Raw genomic sequence first — 27,467 nt, 5'->3', positions numbered from 1 at the left:
AGGGGGGAGGAGCACAGAGATGATTCCTCTCTCTAATCCTCTAGACACACGCTCGGTCTGGCTGCCTACTGGCTCGGAGAGGGAGAGAGAGACGGAGGCAGGTGGAGGGCTGCAAACAGGGGAACCAAGTGGGGAGGAAGAAAAACAAGATGAAGGGAGGAGAAGGAAGGAGAGCTGCCTCTCGTGAAGCACGCTGAGAAGCAGGGAGGAAGAGAAAGGAAGAGAGGCAGGAGGACTGGAGAAAGCAGAGACTCTCACACGGTTTTCTGGCAGAGAGGAGGAGACGGTGGAGGAGGAGGAGGAGGAAGCGCGCGATGCTCCAACCCTGCTCTGCTTGAACCAAACCAGGAGAGGAGGAGGAGAAGGAACCTCTTGACAAAATAACTGGAAGAGAGGACGGAGAAAGAGGGGACAGAGAGAGAGAGAGAGAGAGGAAGAAATGAAGAGGATGGGGGACAGGAGAACGAGCAGAGGCGCAGACCCCTGGTTGCTGAGGCTCACATGAGTGTGTGGACCTGAGCCACAGTCACTACGAGATGCTGTCAAACAGCGAGTGTGCGAGAGCGCGGTGTTAGTGTGCGGGTGATGGATGTGTGTTTGCACAAACCACGGCTGCTGCTGCCGCTGCTTGAAACTCAGCAGACCAGGTGTGTGTGAGTGAGTGTCAGTGCGAGAACATATGACAGCCCAGCTGTTTAGGAGGTAAACGGGGTCAGGGGCACCCAGGGGGAGAGGAACGAGGAGGAAAGCGGGAAGATACGCTCACGTGTGGAAGTGCGCGGACAGAGAATTACGCTCAAGCTTCAGCCCAGGCATCTCAGGGTGAGCGCTGTGAGTAAGAGCGTGTTTAGGGGCAGCACCTCGAAAAGAGGAGCGTGGGATCACGATGAGGTGGCACTGACGTTCTTCGGGGCTCACTTTGACTCCTCTTTCGCACCAAACTAGCCACCTGAAGGCACTCCCTACCTCATCTCAACCCAACAAGTGGACTTGAAGGCTCAGAGCGAAGGACGCTAACACCAGCCCCTGTTCTCCTGCAGACGGGGGGAAGCCCACCAGACGTGGGGTCGGTCCTGATTTCCTGTGTCCAGTGGATGCCTCTTAACTCCAGCCATGGGAGAATGGACCATCCTAGAGCGCCTCCTGGAGGCCGCCGTGCAGCAGCACTCCACCATGATCGGCAGGTGAGCTGTTCACAGCGTGCGGGGAGTGGTTGTGGTCTTCATAGTGATGCGTGCACCGTTTGGGGAGTTTGGGAATTTTGTTTAAATTCTCCTCGTTTAAGACAAAAGAACAAACTGTTCCTGCTCACCTCTTGTATCGGCCGAGGTGCCGTGCATTTCAGCCGTGCATTTTCCCGTTGGATGTCTGCGGCTGTGTGCAGTATTTAACCTGTGATTTTTGTGTAACACAATCATGCAAAATCTGAATCTGTCTCTGGTTGCCCTCGGTGGTTCCTGGTCCAAAGTGGCTGGTTGCGAGCCGAAGGGAGGAGGGGGGAGGGAGCTTTAGCTTCTTTAATCCCTCTGAGTGACATGATGGGAGGGTTTTAGGCAGTCGTGAGGGACGCTATTAGTCCGCACAGAGGCTTTGGACATTAGAGGATTCACAGCGTTGTGGGGGCACGTCACCTCAAAAGTCCACAATGCTTTCATTCACAGTTTTCCACAGAGCCTCTCCCTGCTTCTTTATCTCCTACACTAAAATCAGACCTGTTACAGAAGCCACCATATTCCACATGCACCATATTGCACATTAAAGCTTTGCCACCATGTCCAAACTCCAATCCCTCTCATCTTTCTCTCGTTTGAAGTACATGCGGTCAGGGCGGTTATGATTAATGCATTCTCATGCGTGTCGAGATGTCTCGTATTTTAGTTTGAATAACAGGTCCTTGTTTGGCGCAGAGTGAGCAATTATTTGAGTTTTTTTTGTCACAGAGGCACTTCAGCTCCGTAAACAATACCAAATACTATTTTACATATAGTAAAGAACAATCTCCTGAGTTTGAAAGTTCAGTTCACTAGAAACTGTCTTAATTAGCAGTTTAAACCAATCCCCTCAAACTAACAACTCATCCCGACTCTTGAATTATTGAGCGAATAAATGTTCGGCAGTTTGTGAAGTCAATGATGTGTGGGAATATATATGTATATATATATATATATATATATATATATATATATATATATATATATATATATATATATATATTTTGGCAGGAGATTAGTCTCCTCTACTGTGAGTGTGACATTTGCTGTGCCGAGTTAAGAAACTGAAGTGATTTTGAGATTCTGAGAGCAGTCGGTCGGTCGCTTGGTTAGTCAGAGTTACTTCCTTTGGTGTTATGATAAATGACTGGTCAGCCTTTGCTTCCCCTCATTCATGAGACACTGGAAGGGCGCTGTCGCTCATCAGCCGGGCTAGTCATACTGGCTGTAGGGTCTCGGCGAGAGCGTGAAAGAAAGGAGACAGAAAAAAATCACAGGAGGAGAGTGGCCTCCACGGGGACAGTCTGGGAGCAGAAACAGGCGAAGTGAGAGAGCTTGGTTGCAAAGCAGGGAGGAGACGTGCAGAATCCACAATCAAGAGTGTGAGATGATGTGAAACAGAAGAAGGGCTAAAAAAGACTGAGTCAAGGCGAAGGCAGAGATTTATTCACAGACAAGCGAGCAGACACATGGCTTCAGTCTGCGGGGCGTTGGTAGGAAGCCAAGTGGACTGTCTCGTCACGAGATGGTGCTGCATATCATGACCTAAGCGAGGCAACCGGGACACCCAGAAGGCAAAAAAGCCTCAGATCAGCTTCACACAGATATATCTACTGTCCCAGCAGCTTAAATGCTCAGATGGCAGGAGGAACTGGACGAAAGTTTATTTTTTATTTATTTATTTTTTTAAATAGCAACAGTTTCACTTGGACTTTAATATTTTATGCTACAATGCAAACTCAATGCAACATGTTCATTTGTCTTTAACAATGATTCACCTTTGAGATCATATTAGTCAATTAGTCCACCACTTTGGTTCAGTCCAAAATGCTGACTACTGGGCAGGTCGCTGGTACACAGGCGTCCATTCTGTCCTGGGGGTTATCTTTGCTGATCCATTGATTTTTCTTGGAGCGCACCTACACAGTGGCAATTTGTGGTTTTGAGTGAAATATCCCACCAACCACTGAATGGATTGCAACTAAATTTGGAACAGACGTTCATGTTTTTCCATTAGATGAACAGATGATTTTTTAACATTTCATCCAATTTGTCCAGGGTTTTGCTTTGCGCTTCAAACTATTTAGCAAACATAAGCACGCAATGGAGAACAGGCAAAACATGTGAGCAGATGAGCGTGATTAGCCTTTACTTCAAAGCACTGATGGTCTGAGCGGTCTCACTGAGCTGTTGGATGTAGGCAGGGATATGTAGAAAGGAAATGTGCATTAATTATCATGAAGCATGATGCCAGATTTTTTTTTACAAGTTGACTCAGTACAGACCAGGTTTTCTTGAGAGTCTTACTAAGTCAAATGACTTATTTCATGGATGTCTGTTAGCATCATTGTTCATCCCCTGTACCACAACATGCAGAGGAAATCCCATTGACACATTAGAACCTTTTACCAACTTATCCAGTCAAAAAAAAAATGGAATTCATCTTATTTTTGTATTTTAAATTTAGGTCATTTGCAAATGAAAAAGGACAATCATCCCTTTTCAGCCGTGGCGTCTGAGTGATAGTCGCAGCAATGTGCCTACCCTGCATCTGGATTTCCTACTGCTCAAAAACCATCTAATCTGGGCCATCACCACTGACATGAATTTTTATAAACACGCACTAATACCCCCTCAGTCCTAAAACCCATTGGCTCCCCCGGTGGGATTTTCGTTCACCTCATTGTTAGGTGCAGCCGTACCGGGGGAAGCGCTGGACAGGTTGCCGTCCCTGAGGCGATGCCAGCGTGTGCTCTCATGAGCCCACCACGACTACAGCCTGCATGCCTGAGTCGATTCGTCATACATGAGTCACACACACACATTAGCGGAGAATGTGACACTTGTTTGTGTAAGATTACAGGCGGCTCTAGAGATTCCCTTCTACAGTCAGAGTTTGTGTGCGCGCAGAAAAGCTTGTACGCTATGGTGTACTTTGTGGGCATATCACATGTGCTTGGACGGATTTCAGTGTGTGCGTGTGTGTGTGTGTATATACCTGCTGCCAGTGATTTATTTCTGCCATTATAAACACTGGGCCAGGTATAAATCGACTTGCCCTGAAGGACTGTGGTGGTGCCGGGCCCATTTGTACCTAGCTACTGTCAACACATCACTCGAGCTGTCTCCTCCATAGGCTACTGTCCTATCTGTTAGCTTCCACTGGTCAGAGTGGGACTGCTTAACATGCAAGTCCACCCTGGCATCTCCCTGATATTGATTTCCAATAATGCAAAAGGAAGTGGAGCTTGATAGAAGACAGGGCACTTAATGAAACAGTCTTTAGGACCTTCCATTTGAAAAACAAATGCATTGCACAGACCGGAAAGTTAAGTGAGTAATTAAAGCTGTAAGTACTTTATTGACTTTGTTACTGATAAAAATAAACCTTGATACTAATTAGCAGACCAAATATTTGTTCTTGCAATAGCTCTTTCAGTGAGTTAGACAGTGGTTAAACACCCAGAGAACAATGAGATAAAGTTGCAGTGACTCTAAATAATCATTGCCACTACTTAGAAGAGGCACCAAACAATAAGAGAAGACGGATGCAAAACACCTCCTTTAAGACCGGAAAAGATACCTCAGGGTACTATAGTCTTTGTGTTTGAATCCTATTTTTAATCTGACAATTTAAAGAGCATCCAATAAATAAAAAGAAGAACATAAATGTCACTTTTTTCTATCACACACTCGTCTGTGAAGCTCTCGGGAGCCATCAGAATATATTTCTCTGGGCCTTTTTCTGGCCCGCTTTTGTGATGCTGCTTATTTTTGGCCGCTTGACAGGTGATCGGGTCCTTGGTGTATTTTTGCAGTAAAGAGACGCTTTAGACTCTCAATCATCAGAAATGTACTTCTTCTGTGGCACAAAAAGAGACTTATTGAGAAAAAAACAACAACAACAAAAAAAAAACTTGTTATCTAATCCGCAGTGAAGCTACAAATAAGGCTCCATGCTGCAGCCAGAGCGCACCACTCTGGGCAAAAAGGCCGAGTGCTTAAATGCAATATGACTCTCATCTTTTCAAACTCGATTCACAAAAAAAAAAAAATGTGGTTTTATATTTGGGCCAGTGCAGTTCTACAAAGGTCTCAGTGTGCTTCACTCAACCTTTTGTCCAGTCATGGCTAAAGAAAAAAATGTTTCTGGTCTGAATGGCCACATTTGGTTACAGGGTCTTTTATGTGTGTCTTTAGTCTCTGTATGTTAAAATTTAAACTTAATGAGATGTATGGCTTAGGTGCAAACACAGACGATGGAGTAGTACAGTTTGTAATGTTAGGAAAATACTGACAAACACAGTGTTTGAGGCCTTAAAACTGATTAACAGCACTTAGCTGTGCATTTAGCTGTTGTCCTTGCAGCTGTACGTCCTATGGGAAAATTGGAAGAAAACCATTGTTTTCTTCCGTCTCAGTACGTCTCTGCCCATGTACACATTTCAGCAGGTGATCAAGAGTGTATGTGAGGGTATGTTTCCACCGAAGCTCTCTCCCTCCTTCTTGACATAAGCCGGCTCGCTGACTGTTGACTGCTCGGCATTGATCCCTTGAGTCAAATGATTGTTTTCACTCGGGACCTGACAGCTCCTCTGTGTACAAACATGTGCGTGTATCTGTGTGTGCCACATTTCGACACAGCGCAAACCAATGTCCTTATTAGTGAGCTGCGTTTGCTCCGCCATTCACTGTCCGGTTTTCAGGGACATGTTACCGCTCCCTCGTCACAGGACCTTTAGATCATTGTGCTTTTATGTAGCCAATCCCCGCAGAGCCCTCACATCCCTCCATCCCGCGCAGGTGATGGATGATTTTGTTTGTACAGAATTGGGCTCATCCAGCAAATGCGCGCTGTGTTGCGGAAAGGGAAAAAAGAGGCAGTGGCATCGTCTCACTTGCGGCTGATTCCCGCGTGAGACTGTTAAAAAGACACTCTTACCAAGCGAGACTTCCAACATCTATTCCCTCATCCCTCCCCGTCACTGCTTTCACACTCCCTCCATCCATTCGTAATGACCCCTGAGACGCTGCCGGCTGTAATGTCAGTGCATTCCCAGCGCTGCCATAAGATGACAGTTATTGAAATGACCTCACATGTACCACGGGGAGATTATGAATCACTGATGTGAGGTCGATGCATGTCGCTCCGGCTGCAGCTTAGACCTTAAGAACTAATATATAGCAGCCACCTGCTGATAAAACCTAAACTATGCGTAGCATCTGACAGCACGATTGTGATGTCAAAGTTTATGACTGAACAGAGTTCATGTCTGTACTTGATAGTGGGGTTGATCTAAAAGGGGTGTACAAGTAGAGATACAAAGATCTTGGAAATGAGCCCTGGGAGCTGGAAGGAGCTGCTGCTCTGTAGCTGCTCTCAGCCTTTCATGATTGGAGTACTACAACCAGCCTCCACAGGGACTGCTGGAGAAGCAGAACTGTAGCTGAGGGAGAGCGATAGAGAAAACGCACATAATTATGCCGCTTGTGTTCTCATTTCTTTCTGCTTACACCTCATAGCGTCTTCCTCTCCATCCTCCCTCTGTGTCTCAGTTGCTTGGTTCCTCTCTCTGTCTCTGTCTCTTTCCTCACAGTCCACATATGCTGAGGTCAGGGTTGACATGGTGTTTACACGCTGATGGATTAATCGATTAAGCTCCTAAGTGCGTGCGTGTTCATCAGACATAATGTTGGAAGATAAACCTCCATATTCATCTTTAAGCTGTGTGCTGAGGCCAACCTTCTCACTCTTTGTGTCTGTTCGGCGCGTAACAGGGATATCGTTTCACAGAGTGAGGGAGACACCGTCGGATGAGAAATGTCAGGTGAGGCCTGGCCAGAATACGCAAACGTGGTCGGCCATAGGAGAGAGTGAGAATGGGATGAATGGATAAAGATGAAGATAAAGCTAGAGAGATTAGAGCGGGCCGAAGGGTTCAGAGTTCACACAGATTTCACCTTGCAGGGCCTCAGGGCGAAGCTGTCTCTGGCAGGGTGACTCAGCGAGGCTTATAGATTTAGTGTTAGCACCTCACTGGAGGACACAGCAGGCCAGTGTTAGAATGATACTGTGGGGTTAGTTTAACCCGGACATTACCTGACACACACAAACACAGGAGAGTAACCCGACACAGTTTAGTCTTACCTTATTATCTTATTACCACTGAAAGGTCCTCACCAAGGTTCATGGATTCCTTACACGATACACATCACATAAATTCATATTTTGATGTCCGGTCGTCATCACATAACCACGTATCCCTGTCGCTGACTTTGATTGGTTGGTTGTTGTTACTCATTGTTGGAGGCGAAATGTTGAAAAATGAATGAACAGAAAGAACAGATTCTTTTCCACTGCGTCAATATTAATATGACACCTTTGAATACTACGACTGTAGTTTCTTTATCTTCAGGCGGCAGTGCTCTCCCGTCCTATCATGTCATATTTGTCTCACCCTCTCCAAAAATACCCCTATCTGTATTTTTAGGATTGTTTTCCAACAGACTTTTGTTTTGATATCCTTCTTGGGCTGTATTTTTAGTTAAAACCTTGCTCCCCCTCCACTCACCATGTGCAAATAATGACTCATTTTGTCTTTTCACGGTATCAAAGATTGCCTCCCCGTACTTCTTCTAATTGGTTCTAAAGGCTGAGCCATCTGAGGAAGTTGCCACGCTATAAAGAAACCGTGAACCGTGGTTAGTCATCACCATTAGCACATTCATTAAAATACCCTTGAACGCCATAAGTGTACTGATCAAAATGACTGCTTGGCTTTTATCTTAAACCACAGATACTACAGGTCCTTGTTAGTGCATAGATTCAAAGCTGATCACCCACAGTCATCTCACCTGAGAACAGCTCAATAAAAATCATCTTGTAAGTGGCTAAATCTGGCTTGCAGTTGTGACAAAATGTTTTGCAAAATGTAGCTGAAAGCAGAACCAAGTGAGAAAAGGTGTCCCTGCTGAATCACCTGCCAGGATCCCCCCTGCATGTTGTCAGAATCAGAGCTAGAACAACTCAAAAACACGAAAGCAGCCCCTGTGCTCCTCTCCGTTACCACACGATGCTAACAGTGATCTGATGAATAATTTATAACACACACAATTTACATCTCCACATGCTGACTCCCATTCTTTACTGGAATGAGCTGTGTGCAGTCTAGGCAAACTTGTCCTGATTCTGAATTATTAAAAAGGGCAACTGATTGAATTTTCTCAATGGTAAATGGGCCATGAATACGTAACATAAACACACACACACATCTCTCAAACATGAGTCACTACAGAAAGTCTCTAGACGCAAGAATTTCAATGTGGGTCTAAACTGCTGTTTTACTGTGCATATGACAACAAACATGTTGAATTGTCAACCGTGAACTGAATAAATGTACAGACTTTTTATTCAGCACTTTGATGCGTCTGTACAGACTTTGCAAACCTTGACAGGACAGTTTATCCCATTCCTGTGAAGTGGATCTTGTCAAGCTTCCTCATATTGGACGGAAAGGCCCCTTTGATCTCTGGAGTAAGTTTTCTTGAAGGACCTCGCTGTATTTAGCTGGATCCATCCATCCCTCAGTTCTCGTGAGTCTTGTTTTGGCAGAAGCACCCCATGGCATGATGCTGCCACTGTCATGCTTTACCATAGGGATGATTCTGTCCAGTTGACAAGACGTGGCTGGCATTTGCCAGGAATAGTGCTTCAAATGAAAGAATCTTGACCGTGCTCTCCTCTAAATGCATCTTGTCAGAATCCAACAGGGATAAAATATTCAAAGATGTTTATTCCATTCAGATACAGAAATCTTTATTTGTCCCCAGGGGGCAATTAAGGGGACACAGAGCAGGCAACAGTGACATAAGACTGAGTGGAAAAGCTCGTAAGAAAAATTAAGTAAATTGGAATAAATATATATATATAAAAAAAACATACACATGGTAATGGGCAGTGCAAAAATGAGTAGTGTAGTGACTGAACATTATATACAATATATACATTTGGATGCAAATTTAGTATCCTTTAATATTTCATGATAAAATAACAGCGGCATTCTGTGTGGCCATGGCAGGAAAAATACTTAGTGCAAATGTAGTGTATATTGAACACTGAATATGTGGTTTTAATAGAGAGAATGACACTGAACTGACTGCGTGCACTGAGTGTATGAAATAGGATAAACCAAGTTACATAAAACATGAGCAATACCATTAAAACCAAATAACCAACTTTGATCTTTGCTCAGCACAAAGCAACAATGCTGCTTTTGAAGATTTCTCAGTTGGGTCTATTTGTATGAGCTATTTGTGTGAGCTCATTGTCTTTATAGAATCTCTTCTTATACATGGCTAACAGGATTTTTTTTATGCAAGCATTCAGCAATCTGTGATCTTCGCGCTTTGTTTGATTGATTCACTATGTTTGTCTGCTGATGTTCGGATAAAAAAAAAAGAAAGAAAACGCTCCCAACTCCCACTCTCGTTCATTATTCTGCCTTCACACTTTATCTCACTCCATCTCCCTCTTTGAAGATGAAAAGCTCTTCTGCCACTGATTTATCCTCAACCCCACCCCTGGCTCCAAAACCTCAACTCCCATCACTGGCTCCATCTTAACACTGTTCTGAGATCTGTAATGAACAATGTGAGCGTGTGGTACGAAGATGCATCTCCTCCAGTTTGTTAGAGCGATGACTGGTTATCAGATGCAGTATCAGCTGATCCTGACTCAACATGAATAATAAATTAGCTCCACCTTACACCTCGCTAGGACATCTCCGCCAGCACTAACATACTGTATGAAGCCATCTGATTCACTCCCTCTTCACGCAAATGCACCCTCACACGCGCGCGCACACACACACACTCGTGCTCTCAACCAGATGGTCATCCAAATATACAAACATGCGCGTAAGCGAACTCGCGGCGTGGTTACTATATTTACTCATTACTCAGGGGCAGAGACGTACACATAGACACGCTGCCTCACACATGCACGCATGTTGCCAAAACTGCCACAGTCGCCGCGTTCGCAGCTGATCATTTGAGCAACAGTGTAGAGTGTGATAATGCATTCACACCCCGCTACACACACATGGTCCCTTTTGCAGATTCTGCAATTAAGCAGCAAAGCGCGATATGTGACATCCACACTGAACTCTTGTAGCCAAATTTTTCTTTTTTTTTCTTTTTTAAAAAAGCTACTTAGTAGACAGCTCTCTCAGGATAAATTTAGACTTCACGACCTGCAGAAGAACCTCTGCTATTTACTGGAGAAAGCTGCACCTCCCAACAGGCATCACTGTGACATTTTGGGAATGTGAGGCTGCATTCACATCAAAGTCAGTGGAGATGGCAGAACTCGAGTCGCACATTAAAAACACCTTTTACTTCAAGCCTTCAGACACTAATCGGCTCGAATGCGTCACGGTTCACTGGGCTTGATACTGTTAATGAAATTCTGAAGGACTGACATTTATTTCTCTTTGAAAAAATAAACTAGTAAGATATTTTTACAGAAATCAGTTTGGGCCATATGAAAACATTCACATTATAACGTCCACAGATGTTCTGGAGCTTTGATCACATCACATGATTTCAACCAGCACTTGTCATGGAATCACACATGTTCTTTTTGAGTCATCTGAGGGCTGTATGAGCTCATCTTAGATGTGTGCAGAAGCCGTGTGTCATGCAGTGCTACTGTTTAAATTGTGTAATTGCTCGGGCTGTCGAGGTTTTTGCACATCTGCAGTCCCATAAAAACCTTTATGTGCAGAAACTTGAGTCCTGTTCATTGTAAAAAAATTCAAAATACAAGACAAAATGGAGTCATCAGGCAGTGAAGATGATTTTGTGCTCCTCTCACTATTTGACAGTGGCTCCACGCTGTCACGATAAGGCAACAAGTGCAGGGAGAGTTTCACCTGCTGCAGAATAATGTTGATTGTTTCCAGGTCTATTTTAGGATGTCAGTGGTCTAGTGTGGTACGCTACTCAACAATGCTGGAGGCACACATTTTCCAGGATCCAGTTAATCCTGAACAGTGGCTGGAGACACACAGTTTATCGGAAGCCATTTTGGACGATGATGTTTGGACGTACAGTGGCTCTGAGTGGTCAAAAAGGCTCAAAACCAAACCTCCTCTGAAAACCTTAATGATGATTTAGAGTCAACAGATTTAATCATCTTTTAATATTGAGTGATAAATTAAACTATTGTTCTATAATACCATCTACATTGTAAAAACAGATAAATAAATTAAAAACATTCAAACCCCGTGGCATTACGTGGGGGCCATCTCCCTCAGAAGCACTGACTGAAGAATCCAGTCGTCCATGAAAAACACTAATTACATTTTCTTCATTACAATATTCACATGCTTACGCAACAGCTATGTAGGTAGCAGATATGAATGTTAATTATATGCGATTAATTTCCCTCTAGAACCGTGATGGTGGGTTAGAAACACTGTATAAAATTAGACAGTTTTTTTTTTTTTTTTTTTTTTGTCGATCAAGTGCGTTTGGGATGTTCCCTTCACGGCCATGTGCTGCCTGCTTGTGTCTCATGGAGGCTCCCTGCATGTGCCAGAGCAGCTGATTTGGGTTGTGGCTTGGCATGGGAAAGCCACGGTGGGTGGGGAGTTGGCATGGACGTGACGGCCCCAGCTCGGGGATTGTCCAAAACCCACAGATTTAATCCGGATTACGACCATCATTTCTCTCTTTCTTTCTGTATTTCCCTGCATTGACCCCCCCGCCCCCTCCTAACCCTGCGTCTCTCCCTCCCTGCTTTCCTGCCCACGCGTTTGCACTCTCCCTCTCTCCTGCTGCTCTTTCCCCTGCTCGTGCCTCACCCCTCCATCGCAACCTTGCAACCTGCCCCCAAAACCTACCCCACCCCCGTTCCCATGGTGACGACTCACCGTATTTTTTTTTTTCATTCGTACCATTGATGCATCGTGACTCGTGATGCATCTGAAATCTATTCACTCAGAGTAGAAAGTCAATTTTTATCGTCATGTTCGCCCATTTAATTCGCACTTGATCGCCTTATCTGTTGTCAAGAAAACTGCCATCGTCATTATTGTCATGGGGACCTTTGCATACAGTGCACTTATGCACCTGTGCACCGGTAGGAAAATGAGTGAGTGGTAGGACAAATGCAAATAAATAAATAAAATAAAATAAATAAAAATATAAACATATGGGCTGGTATGTCCTGTTTAATACAACCACATGAAAATACACCGTACATTTGCATCACTTGTTTATGAACATGGGCACGTGAACTACATCCCATTTCAGATGGAGTTACTGTCCCCAGATAAAAAAACAAACAAAAAAAAACACTTAAATTACATTGGCTGTGTGCGTGGGATATACAAAGAGAGACAGACGCATGGGCAAGGTAATAGCATTTCATTTGAAGCAGAGTGCAGACCCAGGGTCTCCATAAAGGCGTTATCTAACTGCATGTATGCACTTATAGTCACCGAAGTCAGAAAACATTGTCTTTGCTTGGAAAATAATAAAATCAAACTGAATAAGGTCATCTTACCCATATAACTGAATAAGTGCTGGATAATTAGCACTTAACCACCCACACACTGTAAATGCTTTACACACACACTCATTCATGGAAAATTAATTCAGATTCTACAGGTACAAAAAAGTCCTGCTTTCTCTACTTGAGCCTCAGGTGAAATAAGCCTTATATACAGTATATGATGCATGTATGTGTCCCCATGCGTGATGTTTTACCTGAACTGAGTCAAACTCAGCGCACCCGACAGTGTCTGGAGTCAGCTGAGTGGGGAGCAAAAGGTCCCTGACAAGGCGAAGGTAAAACCATTATCTCTGGTTGGTTTGGTGAAATTCATCTTCATCTCCTCCTGAGATGATGGACCCGACAATGTCAGACACAATCGGCTTTGTGACGTCCTGCAACAGCTGGAGGAGAGTGTGTGCCTGATTAAAATGTGTGTGTGTGTGCATGTGCATGTGCATAGAGAGGTGGCCTTATCCATGCGTGAGCTGAAAGACTACATACTCTCTGTGACCAATGCACGCACAGTGTATTTGTTATGTTGGTCGTTGAGTGTGATAGTGAATGTCCGTGTACGTGCTGTATGTTTGTGCGTGTGTGTGTTGATGGGAGGCAGGTGGTCATGCAGGATAAAGGTCTGTCAGCAGGAGAGAGTGCAACCCCCTCACACCTTCTGTCACTGGCCGGAAGCACCGGAACCTCCCTTCTGGGGGCATGTGTGTGTCTGAAGGCTCCCGTGTGAAGTTTGATCCAGCTTAGTGCCAAGTGACCTGCCGTGACCTATGAGCTATTGATAAACTCTGGCAGACGAACACACAGACCGAGGGACAGAGAGAGAGAGAGTGTGTGACAAGTGTCCATCCATATTTCATGTGACGGGATTAGATTTGTCAGTGCGGCTGGTTCGTTGCATTTAGGTTACCAACTGGCACACAGGAGAGACAGAATGTCAAAACAGAGGGAGTGAAATACAGAAACAAAAATGAGAAGAGATACAGAGTCAATGTTTGAGACTGTAAAAAAATAAATAAATAAATAGATAAACGGAAAAATTGATTTTTTTAAGTATTTGATTCTTTTAACAATTGATGATTTTCCTTGCTGACATTGGATCTTGCTCTGGGTTTTAGACCTGGTTTAATGCACCTTGATTAGCCTATGAGACTATGCAAATTAAAAAAAAATTGTAAAAAATAATATTAATTACACTTGTAAAATAACGTATGGACTTAGCATAAAGTGACTGGTTTCTGAGACTCTCTTCTCCTAGCATGGCACTTTTTTTAAGTATAGATTGCACTTCTCATTTATTTAGCACTTGGTGCTAGGTAATTAATAGAGATGTAGCCTAATTAATAGGAGAAACAGAGAGGCAGCAGTGAGGATGTGTGTGTGTGTGTGTGTGTGTGTGTGTGTGTGTAGGGGGTTGTAGAGAAAAACCCAGCTAAGTATTGATGGAACAGGTATTGATGGAAACCAAAGGTGAGGCTCTAAAAAGGATTAGCAGGTCAGCCATAACACTGGGCTTGAGCACATCACAACAGAGCAGCTAAGTGCCACCTGAACCTGCCCAGCTGGACTTCAAAACGTGCCATTTTATTCCATTATTATCATGGACTAGTCCTTCCCAGACATGAACATTTCAATAAGAATATTAACTAAAGTTTGACATAGCCTACATAGGCTACATAGTCCATAGCCTTTTATCTAATTTTGATCCGTTCTTCCTGCTTTGCTTTTGAACACTAGGACCTATAGGGTGAGTTTTAAAGTGGGTCATTATGTCCTGGTTTTCCTAACGGAATTATTTTCTTATTAGCTTCATCACAGCATTATTTAGATTGCCTCACAGACATAATTTGCTGTCTCAGTGAGCTCTTCAGGCGTCTTGCACAAGGGAAACTAGCATCAGGCTCTTTGAGGCACCTAAAGCCTCGCTTTCACTGGTGCAACAAATCCCCCCCCCACCCCCGGCAGAAACACTCTGTTCTTTAGTTGACTCGGCTCCTAGTCGGCACACTTCTCTCTCCTCGTCTTCCCTCCGTTTTCTGCCCCTCTGCCTGTTGCCGTGGTAACTAGCAGAGGGAAGTTGAGTTGAGGGGAGATTGAGGGGAGAGAGGCAGAGGAGATGGGAGGAAGGGAGAAGTGGGGGGAGGAGGGGGTGGTTAGTGTACACTGGGTTTCTGGGTAAAGGAACCACAGCTTTTTCCTCCTCGTTTTTTTTTTTTTTTTATTTTTTATCTCCAGTGCCACATCGTCCAGTCTTCAACCTTTTGCACTTCATCGATCCATGAAGCCAATTACAGTATCACCTGTTCCTTTGCCTCCTCTTCCTCCTTATCTCCACACATTTTGGTCTTTTCCACTTCTTATTTGGTTCTTTTCCACTCTCGTCTGTCAACCACATTCTGTCTTTTTTCCAACTCTGACGATCTTAACCCTTTTGCATCTTCTCAATACAGTGCGCCGTTCTAATGGACATGAGACAGTGCGCCTCACCCAACCCCTTAAGCACTGCTCCAAAATCCCCTGTATCTAACTCCCACCTCAACTCCTCTTCTTTCATACTCATTCTTACTCACACCATCTGTCAAGTGAAGAGCAGCCAAGGTTTCATTGAAAAAGACATTAAACATAAAGGGAGATTCACAGTAATAGTAAGGGAGCTGCACTGGGAATTACATTTTAATTTCTTAAGCTTAATAATGCAGACCGCTAGGGCAGCAACAGCATTTTGCATGTCTGTGTCTGTGTGTGTCTGTGTGTGCATGCGTGCATATGGAGGGAGCAGATGGAACTGGATCTCTCCTGTCAGATTCCCAAAATTCCGATTATTATTTCACGTTACTGTACATGTTTATTTTATTTATTTATTTATCTTTTTTACAATTAACTGCGCAGCCATAATGAGCAGTTGGAGTATGACACACGCCGCCTCGGCGCAAGATCTCTTTTGTCAGATAATGAGGAAGAGAAAGAGAGAAAGATGGCAGGTCAGGGACTCACAATTACTGGAGGAGAGGAGGCGTTTTGGAGTTGGCATAATGTTTTTGCATAATCACCACTCCCTGTGTGGTAACATATTAGTGAAAGTGAACAACAAACACTGTCTGCTGGGAACAGAGGGTGAGAGCACCATGAGATATGCGCTAAATATGTCTGTAATATGGTCCATATTCACACATCCGAGGGTTTCTGCTGTGTATAAATACGCTTAGTGGTTAAGCATTCACTTAACAGTGAACACACATTTGAAGAGCCTCAACCAGCAGGAATATCCGTTCCCTGATTGTATTCAGAGACATTTAGGGTATTGGACTTAGATCTTTTTTATTTATTGCCGGCAACCACTCGCAATCTGAAAGCCTCCTGTGACAGTTTGCAGAGAAACACGGCTCTTCATAGAAAACTAAAGTCACAATCTGAAGATAATTCCTGACAGAGGGGCTGGGGTCACACAGAGAGAGAGAGAGAGAGAGAGTGAAAAGAAAAACGCTCCAGACGTAAGAGAAAAAAAAACAGGTGGGGGTTGAACAATAATCTATGGCTATTCGATGGCATTAACAAAAAAAAAAAAAAAAACTAATGCAAGAATCCTCCCTTGGCCCAGCCACAGATTACAGAACTGGGTTTGCGTGTGGAAGCTATTATATAATTCATTCTCCATGATGAGATTTTCCCTCCGTTGCTGGTTTTCCTTACTAACCCCTTCTATCTCTCGTACTGCTTCTTCCTTCCTGCCACTGGCAGGTTTCTCTTTTAATTTAAGGAGAAGACGTCTGAGCCACGCTGCGTTTTTTGGTGACTTTATAATCTTTTCATCCCTGTCTGGAACTAATTCATCTTCATCAGCAATTTGATGCGTTCTCCTAACACTCAGTGGGGAACAGTTTCCTCTCGCTGTCTGGGTAGTGCTTTGTTGCATGGACACACACAAACACACTCGGACGTGCACGCACGAGTGTGCGCGGCCGTACAGCGCATGTGTGTCCAAGTGCACGTGCGCACACTTAGCGCGATGCGCACTCACTCTGATATTGTGAATTCTCTGCTCACTAAGCTCCTTAATGGAGTCACTACAAGGGCAAAAGCATTTTTTGCAATTATTCCCCCCCCTCCCCTGCCCCCACCTCCGGTCCACACGCCAGCTGATCGGGAGGTGGGCGGATTGGCAATAAGTCCTTTATTTCTCATTTTGGAGGCCATCACTGGCGTCCCGCTGTTTTGATGAGAGGTACATGTGAACCGCACGCCGTCAGACTCTGGAAAGGATTAACTCTGCCCTTCGACTCCACATCTGCGCCGCACAACGCTGGCAAACGCCGCCGTGCGATTGGTAGATTACCCTTCACACAGCCAAATGCCATCTAATGATTATCTGGCAGTGTCTAAGGTGCAGTGGCGCGGGCCTCCCCCTGGACTCACCGTCCAGTCCTGACGGTGGCCAGATAAACGAGTCCCCTCAATAATTTGGCAAATCTGAGAAGCTCTACTGGTCAGTTTGGATCTTTCCTTAACCGTTTACTGAATAAAAATCTAAAAATACACCATCCTGCCGCAGAACGAACTAGTGCGGCAACTTTAGCAAGGGTTCTGTTTCACCGTAAAAGGTAGAACCACTGCACAAATGTGTGCGCATGCATACTCAACGTCAGTGGCATCAGCTGCTCTGTAACAGCTTCCCCTTTTAGAATCACACAGAATCAAGTCACTCCGAATGTTACACACGCCGCATCTGTTATTCACCCTTCAAACGCCGCCCGCACTGTTGTGTCTAGAGCTGAACCGCTCCTGTGCTGTTTGCCGCTCGGAAGTTGTGCATAATGAAGGAGGAGTTCAGTTTGCGCTCCCCAACATGCCCCTAAGGTTTCTCGCTATGTCTGAGCGGCTTGTGAAACTGGCAGAAATCTCACTTTAGAGTTTATCTCTCGCTTTGAAGTGACTCCTGTGATCACGAGTGTCACGTCTTCGCGTCTTGTCAGTGGCTTGTGCAGTGACATCAGAATATTAAAATCTTTTTCTCTCACTTGAGCTGCGTAGACACATCGCAGGTGAGAGTTTTGAGACGACGCCAACGAGTGCCAGATTTGTAAGACTGGGAGGCATCGAAACATTCGAAAACCCCTCGTGTTTCTTGCGCCTCGCTGCTCTGCCCGACAGCGCTGCCTTTACAGCTATTTTTATATGTCACAATCCATTGACTTGCATGCACACAAAAGCCATAAATCCATGATAAATGTAATGAGGTCGGGTTTTGATGGGCTGCTGTAATGGCGTGTCCTCTGGGTTCACGTGAAGTAATGACAGAGATTTATCACTGTGTCATTTATGAGATTATCATTAATATAAATAGTGGTTATTAGCGAGAGCGGATCTTGCGCAAAAGTGAACCCCATCACTTGTGCGGGATCGAGCCACGAGGCGACCATCTATCAACGCGTCGGCACGTCGAGCCCGTCTGCGGTCTGCAGCCCCGTTCCAGACTCAGCTTAGTCACAGCGCGAGACAGCCAGCAGGCTCGCGCGGGCTGCAAAAAGCCTGCTACGCAAAGTGCTTGCTAGGTCTGAGATCTGAAAAATACATGAGGGATGAATAAAGTAAGGAAAGAACAAAGAGAAAGATGTCTGCAAGAAAGGAAACAGAACAGAGGGAGGAATGCGTAGTCTACCTCCTGTGTGTGTGTGTCTGTATTAATAAAAGAACACTCGGTGAATGCATATGCCAAGTCAGCACATGAAAGCATATGCTCGGATGGACGCACATGGAAGGAATAGAAGTGAACCTATTTGAGCACTAATAATCCCTCGCCGTGTCTCATCCCACCCCGCACAGAAATAGCACCTAAACTCCAAACAAGGCTCACCTCTGTCTCACCTGTTGCTAGGGGACCGACAGCAGAGAGACAGGGAGAGAGAGAGAGAGTGTGTGTATCGTTCATAACAAAGCCATCAATTGGGGGATTATGCTGTATTTTGTGCATGTGTGTGCCTGCTTCAATCAATCACAGCTGCGACTTAAGGGAGTCCAAACTCCGGTTGCCATGCTAACCGGGCCTAATGATGCAGAAGAGACTTAAATTAGACTTCAGCTCGTTTTACTTGTAAACACCATTGACACACACACACACATAGGTACACATGTGATGTCAAAACACAGGTGAGCGTAACGTGCACTGACAACACAACGGGGCTCCACTCATAACTGTTCCTTCTTCTGGAGGGTTTGCTCTGGCTGATAAATGAGACTTGGAGTTCTCTCGTTCTCTGGTTCATGTCAGGAAGAACAGTGACTTAACGGTGACACAATGTCCCTCTACCTCGTTAATTTCCCTCTCCTGTCTAACCCTGCAACTTTTCCCTCACTTCTTTTTCTCATTAAGGAGTTCACCCCCCCCTCTTTTTTTTTTTAATCCATGCTTTGTGTCCTTTATCTAACATATTTTGTATTTTAATCCTTTTACTCTTAGTACAGGCCGGTTACATGCAGTCTTTATGGTCTTTTATAGTTGTTATATTGAGGATATTATCATTATAAAGGACCACTCACACCAGTGTTTAGGGACACAGCTTCCTGACTTCCTACCCTACAGTTGCTTGTTTAGACAAGCAATAGCAACGTGGGAGTCCGTGCCTGTTGATGACCAGTAATAATTATTTCCTCCTCTGCACAAACACGTGTGCACTTTTAAAGAATCGCCATTAAGATTTTCAAAGTTTTACTCTTTTTTTTGATGGTGGTATTGTTTGTCTAACTCACCGTTGCCAGATACAGCTGACGGTTTCCAGCTCGAAAGCTGTTCAAGAATTGCCAAAACACACGCAATGCCGGCCAAAACATAAAGGCTGATATTTTGGTACGTTGGTACTTTTACGATCCACATTGGTGGTAACCTTTCACGAAAACCGCAGCAGCCAACCACCACGACTACTGAAGTCATTGATAACGTAACATCTTGTAGTCCATTGACAGGCTGTTGGAGCTCCTGCATTTATTTAGACCTTGGCTCCGGTCTCACAAGCACCTATAAACATCCTTGTTTGATAGAACAGTTTATAGGTCTATTCCAGCAGCGGAGCTTAAATAAAACTTCAGAGAGCAACTGAACCAAAACGACTTCCAGGATGGCTTGTGGAACTACTTTCTCAGAACAAAATCACAGAGCGGCCCCATCCATTCACTAACACGTGCTATTCTACTGAGATGCACGACACCTTTGAGTGTGACTTCTCTTTTAAAAACATTAGCGGTGCAGAGTGTTGTTACACGCTGGTATTTTTAATCACTGAATCTCTCTTTTCTAAGCTTTAATTTAATCTTCTGTCCTGCTTTCTCGTAATGTGCTCCCCTACTGAGCACATCTGTGGAGCCTATGTGAGAAGGACATCTCAGGACATCTCCTCCTCTTAAGTACAGTACACGGCTGTACATCTGTGACTGCATTAACCCCATTTATCTCCCTGTTTCTCCCCTAGGATCCTGCTGACAGTAGTGGTGATCTTCCGTATCCTGATCGTGGCCATTGTTGGTGAGACCGTGTACGAGGACGAGCAGACCATGTTCATGTGCAACACTCTGCAGCCCGGCTGCAACCAGGCCTGCTACGATAAAGCCTTCCCCATTAGCCACATTCGCTACTGGGTCTTCCAGATAATACTGGTGTGCACCCCCAGCCTCTGCTTCATCACTTACTCCGTCCACCAGTCGGCCAAGCAGAAAGACCGGCGCTACTCCTTTCTCTACCCTATAATGGAAAGAGACTACGGGGGAAGGGACGGGGCGCGGAAGCTCCGCAACATCAACGGAATTCTCGTTCAGCACGGCGGCGACAGCGGAGGAGGGAAGGAAGAGCCCGACTGCCTGGAAGTGAAGGAGATCCCCAACGCCCCGCGCGGCCTCACCCACGGAAAGAGCTCCAAGGTCCGGCGGCAAGAAGGGATCTCCCGCTTCTACATCATACAGGTGGTGTTCAGGAACGCGCTGGAGATCGGCTTCCTGGCAGGCCAGTACTTCCTCTACGGCTTCAGCGTGCCGGGGATCTTCGAGTGCGACCGCTACCCATGCCTGAAGGAGGTGGAGTGCTACGTGTCCCGGCCCACGGAAAAGACGGTTTTCCTGGTGTTCATGTTCGCGGTGAGCGGCATCTGTGTGGTGCTCAACCTGGCTGAGCTCAACCACCTGGGCTGGCGCAAGATCAAGGCCGCCATCAGGGGCGTGCAGGCCCGCAGGAAGTCCATCTGCGAGATCAGGAAGAAGGACATGGCCCACCTCTCCCAGCCGCCCAACCTGGGACGCACACAGTCCAGCGAGTCAGCCTACGTCTGATGATGAAACGGGGGAAAGGAGGAAAAGTGGGATGAGTGTGCAAGAGAGACAGAGAGAGAGAGAGTATTAATTACTTATGATTTAATTTAATGAAGATGACGTGGAGGTCGGGCGGTGACCTCTCCTCTGTGCTGATGGAATGAAACAGAATGTACAAAGACCAAACCTCCAGCTCTGCAACTTCGAGAGCACGAGAGGGAAAAGAAAGAAGAACATTACCAAGAATAAAGGAGGTTTTGTTCTGCAAACCACCTTAATTAAAACATTTTGATCTCATTGGGAGATTTCCCAACTGCCATTTTATACTTCTGTCTTTTTTTTTTTTTTACCTTCTCCTCCTGCCCCTTTTTTCTTACGAAGGACTAGAGATGACAAGGAGGGGGAAGAGTGAGGAAAACAGACGAGACCGTTATGTGTTCTTGTGAATGTTGGAAGACGACGGTGATGTTTGATGCATCCCATGGTGCTTTTCTTCTGGACTGTGTCAGACTCGGTAAAAAAAAAAAAAGAAATAATAAAAAAGAAGGGAGGACAGGATAAAGGAAGGCACAGGGAGAATGAGCAGCGACATCGTTAAAAGAGGAACGGAAGAACTGTCAAAGCCGTGACAGACTCTAGAGAATGAAGGCAGGTTAGGGAGCGAGGGAGAGCGGGGGAAAGATTGGGGAATCACACGAATACGAGGGAACATTCTTCTCTCGCTTCCTGTCTTTCGGCGGAGGACTCGAGCTCGGCCGAGGCCCGGGGAGAGAGAGCTGCCTCTGAACGGCGTGTCTCGCCTCCGCTGGAACGTCGTTACAAGCCAAAACCAAGACTGACGATGTTTATGTTTTGTCTCTTGGCAAAAGATGATTTTAACACAAACACAGCGAGTACCATAAACACTTCTTTTTTCTCCTTTCGTCTCCCCATCTCTAGCTCTCTCTGCTCCACGGTTGGCAGTAGTACGGAGCCCGGGGGCTTCAAATGACAGTAATGACTGTCGCTGCTCTCCTGCTGCGTAAACTTTGGAGAGGAACTAATGAACAAATGGACAAGCAGCCGGTTAACATCAGTCTCTCCTAAAGGACAAAACCAAACTTCACTCCTTCCAAAATTCTGTATGTGCTAAGAAACGGAGGAGGAACAGAAAGAGAAGTGCAAGCGAGAGCTTGTAGGGGAAGAGGAATAGATCACCTTATTACAACAATTTTACAAAATGTATCACCATGACTTTTTTATTTCGAGAAAGCGATGGTGCCATCCTTGAGATATTTAAATATTGTTGAAAAGTTACATAGCATATATCATGGTAATATTATTTATCCATTTAGAGTATATCCAAATAGATTTATTTATCTATGTGGGCGGGTTGGTTGGGAAATCATATTGCTTTGTTTGTTTTTTTTGCTTTTTTTAAATGTATAAATTGTCTGTCTTTTTTCATTTTTCTTTAGTTTAAAGCACTTCTCACTAGTGGAGCTGATTTATGACACATACGGGCGGGGTGGGAAGGGACTGGTTTGTGAGCTTTGTTAGAAAATGCTTCGAGGATGTGCAGCTGATTTTTCTTTTTCTTTTCTTTTCTTTTTTTGGGGACTCTGTAGGGGAAACCTAAATGCAACCGTAACCGCATTGAAAATGCATCGGCTGCCAAACACAAAGACTGTACACACGTTTTCTACCGGGAGCAGCCGCGGTTTTCTCGAAAATCAGCTGCACAGCTTCGGGCAGTCGAGGCCCGTGAGCCATTTGATAAAGGCATGTTTACACGATGCGATGTTTTTTTGAATGATCATGCTGTGTAACCGATGAGTAGTTACTCTCTAGGGACAGTTGTTTTTGAATCTCAGTGGCTTTCATTTTGCATTTTCTTTCCTGACTGGATTTCAGCATGCATGCACTGTAAGAGAAATGTAAAGGAATGACCTGAAAGAAACAGAAAAAGACGACAGGGAGTGTTGTTGCACCTTGATTAATGCAGACGAGTGGAGGAGTGGCGGGCTGGAGGAATTCGCGCTGGGATAAAAGCTGGACACACTGACGCAAAACGCAAAACTTAAAGCGGGGAGCTAACGCGCTGTGGGCTTATGAAACCAGATATGGCGACAGTCCTGTGGCCCACGGAGGATTTCCAAAAATGAAGAACACACATAGTAGACGGCAGACGGATTGTTCATGTTAGACACATTCTTACCACTGGACATGAAAAACCTTGTTGTACACGCTCGCTTGCTGTAAAGACGATGACGATTCACACGTGGGCTCAATCAAACTTTACATGAACCTTGTAGGAAAGAACCGGTATTATAAGTCAATTTATTGTCCAGTTCAACTGATTCAGCATTTGAATTCACACATACATCTCTCTGGCTGGAGACGTTCAGGGCCGAACCTGCACAAAACAGCTTGAAACAAGCAGACACGAGCACAAAGCATTTCAGGCCAAACTCATATTTTGCCCGTTGACTGGCAAATAAATTTTAAATCCGCTCTGTGCTTTAGGTCCGTCATCTGAATGGCCTCATGCAGCTCCAACGCTGCAGCAGCTTTTCACTGCCATATTTGGGTGGCCATTCCCAATAACCCACGCACCACGCCCCCACCTCTCTCCATTCTCATGATTTATATTTAATGCAACAAATCAGCCAAACGGCAGAGATGGTGATCCCAAAGTGTGTCCGCTGCTCGTCTGCAGCACCGGCTGCATAAAACTGGAGTGGACATCTTTAAGGTTAAATTGAAAGAAGTGGTTTACACGATTAGTTTTCTGTCCATACTGTAAATCAAAAGTGTTTACACACGATCCAAACAGACGGTGTTTATGCACGGGGGGATAGAGGATCCTGGAAGACATTAATAATGTTACACTTGATTACTGAAAAAAAGAATTATCCTCAGCGAAGCAGCTCTGGAAATACCCTGACATAACTCACATTTAATGTAGCGGAAGTAATGCCCCCAACTACGTTTCTCCATTCACTCCCAATGTCATAATCTCTGTGATTCTTACAGGTGATTATCCCCAGATTTAGTCTCCTCTGAGGCTGTCGATGGGGCTCAGCGGGATCGGTGCAGTCTAGTGTATGCTGACAGGGCATGCCAGAATGACTAATAATAGAGGTTGAGCTACCCCTTACTTACCGTGAGCGCGTGCCTCTAGCAAAAGCTTATATGCTGACCTTGAGCTTAAAAGCCAAGCCAATGTCCTGTACTATATGCAGCTCTTATTGGGGAGACACTGTGCTGTAGTTAATCTCCACAGGGTACAGATCCACGCTGTTTGTGAGCACTTTTTTTACTGAATGGCACGCACACGCGTGTTCAACCTACGCTCACTCTGGGGAAAAATGCAAATGTGCACGTAGTTTGTGTACAGCGCCCCCGTTCTCGGATTCTGTCGTCATGTCTGGTTTCATTCAGGTCAGAAACACATTCACACACACACACACACAGCGCGAGGACCTAGAGAGCCATAAACGTGTCCTGCTTTTCTCCGGTTTACATTTGTCCATCATTCATTCATGACTCGCAGCTCTCGCAGTCTCACAGCCAGTGGTTTAACCCCGTTCTCCAAAACAAAAGCAGGCCCCGGCTCTTCCAACAGTCCCGCTACTCTCCACTGTCAGCTTTTCTATATTTGTCAATGTGAAATGAATTATGCAACTTTTCTTTTCTCATTTGCTTTTTTTTTTTTAATTTATTTTATTTTTTGACTTGTGGATTCATTTTGTTGTCTGTTGCTCTTTTGTGCAGTGACATATCAAAAAAAGATTTTTTTTATGTAAAGGAACATTTTTTTTAATGTGTAAAATCAAGGGTAGAGTACTGAAATACGAAACTAGCAGGAAAAAAAACATGTTATATTTCCTCCCTTGCCAAAGTGATATGCAAAATTTAATTCATTTTCAAAGATTTTTTTAACTGCATGTGTAATGGCTAGAATAAGCATGTTTCTATGTTTTCTTCAGCAGACTCTTTAAAAAAAAAAGAAAAGACTTTTTTAGTCCAAACTATGGAGTGAAGCTATTACGTCTCGATGCCAAGTGTGTATATTTACTACCCAGTTCTTCAGATGGTACAGAGCCAGGCAGATGATACCAACTCAGTGATGCTAAAGCTACCTATTACTTTTCAGTTTCATTTCCCAAAAGAGTTTAAAAACTACTATATAGAGTAAATTTTCTACTTTCTATAAATTTGCTCATAAATATACACCTTTAAAGCCAATCGTTTAAAGGATCTACTGTACAACACAGGGTACACAGCTAATATAAGCATACAGGTAAAAGCCAGAACATTCCAGGATTGAGCCTCCAGCACAATGTTTAATGAGCCTACAATTTACAAAGTTTCAGTGTGATATGTTTAAATCCTCAGTGAAGCTCCCCGTAGGACACTTATTGGGGTACGGTAAAATGACAGCAGACTCAGGAAAGAAACCAACGCTGATCTTTTACACCAATCTTTTCTAGTAAAAAATGCTGTTTCTACGTTAACACACCAGAACGCTTTTATAGAAACGGTCAGCATACTTTCCATTTACCATCTAACCACGAAACCCAACCGAGGAAAACTGTCCTCAAGTCTGATCATTTACCTGTTGGTGCTACTGAGAATGAACCAAAAAAAAAAGAAAGAAAAGAGGTATTCAGATACATTCCCTTCTCTCCAGCGCACTACTGCCCACATATACATCATGTAGCAATGCAGGTCTTTATATATATAAAAAAAAAAAAAGATCACTCGACTGTTATTAACAAACGGGCACGTCTGCAAAAAAGCCCACAGCAGGTGATGATGTAATTTTTATGAAACTCCTCAGTAACGTTTTATTGCAGAACAGTAGCAAACAATTTGACTCCTCAGGAAAGCAGTCGAGCCGTTTCATTCATTAGCGCAGAGCTGAACTACCACATCACTCCTTTTCTGCAGCCAGAAGGACCTTAGATTAACTTAGTAATCACATTATGTAGCCAATCCTAAGGGCCGGTCGGTGGGGCCCTGAGCAAGTCATGAAAAACACCCTCTTGTATATTCGAGGGCTTCTCACGATAAAATAAAAAGCCATAGATTTGATAATAATAATAATTAAAAAAAACTTGATATACAACATTATTTTGAAAAAGTGCAATGTGCACTCAAGGGCCAAGATTAATGACATTCATATGTAGACAGTTGAACTGAAATCATTTCTGCATTTAAACTGAAAATTAGAAGTCCTGTTTCTGAATGAGAGAAATGTTTTAAAGCTCCGTAATGATCCTTATTGATTTTATTGTGATATAAAATGCTCCCTCCTCTCCCCTTCCTGTGGGCTGGACTAGAACCATTTCAGGGTTCAGGAACAGACCCTTTCATCTTCTCACTAATCTGTCATGATATCAGTTGTGATTACTTCATCTAATTACACTGAGTGGCAGATTCAGGATCCAGAGGGGAATTTAAACCACCATCCGGATTTCACTCTCTCTCTCTCTCTCTCTCTCTCAGCCGGCACAGTTACCACCACCTACGGGCAGCGGGTTCATGTTTGTGAGATTACGTCCTGGTATCGCTTCAGCTTGTTTGTTTGAAAACTAGATTTATAGCGGTCGGGAGGAATAATTAACAAGTCTGCTCCGACCGTTCAACTTCTCCTCCAAGATCAGCGCCACACGACCTCATGTCATGACTGGTGCCTGTAGACTGAGAGAGCAGACGGATGAAATGGGAGAGAGGGATGAAACCTGAATGGTTACTTATCAGGGAGGTGAGGGAGCAAAGTGATGCATGGCCAATATTTGGCACCCGACCGTATTTAAACAATCTGGAAGAGAAAATAGTAAACGATTTGAACTTGTCACTCCTCGGCATACCTTCTACAGTTATCTGTGACTTCTGATGTAAAAACGTGGACTGAAAACAGGAATGATGGACCACACGCTGAAACGCTCTCACGCTTTGTAACCTCCATCAGAGAATCTGTCATTTCTGACAGCAGATTTAACGATGTACGTGACGGACCTTTGAGGGTTCACTGTATATTTCTGACTGGTGTACTGTATGTAAAGACTGAATAAAACCTTGAATGTTACATCGAGCCTGAACCGGCTTCATGCCCGCTGATTTATGACCTATAAGCGAGAGTGTGAGCGTGCGTGCGTTTGTGCATTTGAGATTGTGTTGATTCCTGTGCAATGTGATGTGTGCGTTTCGAAAACGTGAGGGGGTGGAATTGTGACCACGTGGGATTGGTGGGATTTAGGGAATGAAAAAGATGGAAAGTGAACAAAGGTTTGCATCGATACAGCTCCAAATATAGCGCACCCAAAAAAAAAAAAAAAAAAAAAAAATATTCGCCGAGCTGTGTGCAGCACAGCTGGTTGGTGTAATGACATTTCTAAACTCAATAGGTG

At 44.4% G+C, this 27,467-nt stretch overlaps 1 protein-coding gene across 1 annotated transcript; it reads left to right on the top strand.

The window, feature by feature from the left end:
• On the top strand, positions 1 to 27,145 carry LOC125013843 (gap junction delta-2 protein). Its single transcript, XM_047594748.1, has 2 exons — positions 1 to 1,184; positions 20,241 to 27,145. The coding sequence occupies exons 1-2, from the start codon at positions 1,114 to 1,116 to the stop codon at positions 21,088 to 21,090; spliced, it is 921 nt and encodes a 306-aa protein (XP_047450704.1). The 5' UTR covers positions 1 to 1,113; the 3' UTR covers positions 21,091 to 27,145.
• The last annotated feature ends 322 nt before the right edge of the window (positions 27,146 to 27,467 follow it).

This window comes from Mugil cephalus, chromosome 9 (assembly GCF_022458985.1).
Source record: "Mugil cephalus isolate CIBA_MC_2020 chromosome 9, CIBA_Mcephalus_1.1, whole genome shotgun sequence".
Taxonomy (NCBI): domain Eukaryota; kingdom Metazoa; phylum Chordata; class Actinopteri; order Mugiliformes; family Mugilidae; genus Mugil; species Mugil cephalus.
The sequence above is the reverse complement of the archived record's forward strand: the minus strand, read 5'-3'. Positions and strand labels throughout refer to the sequence as shown.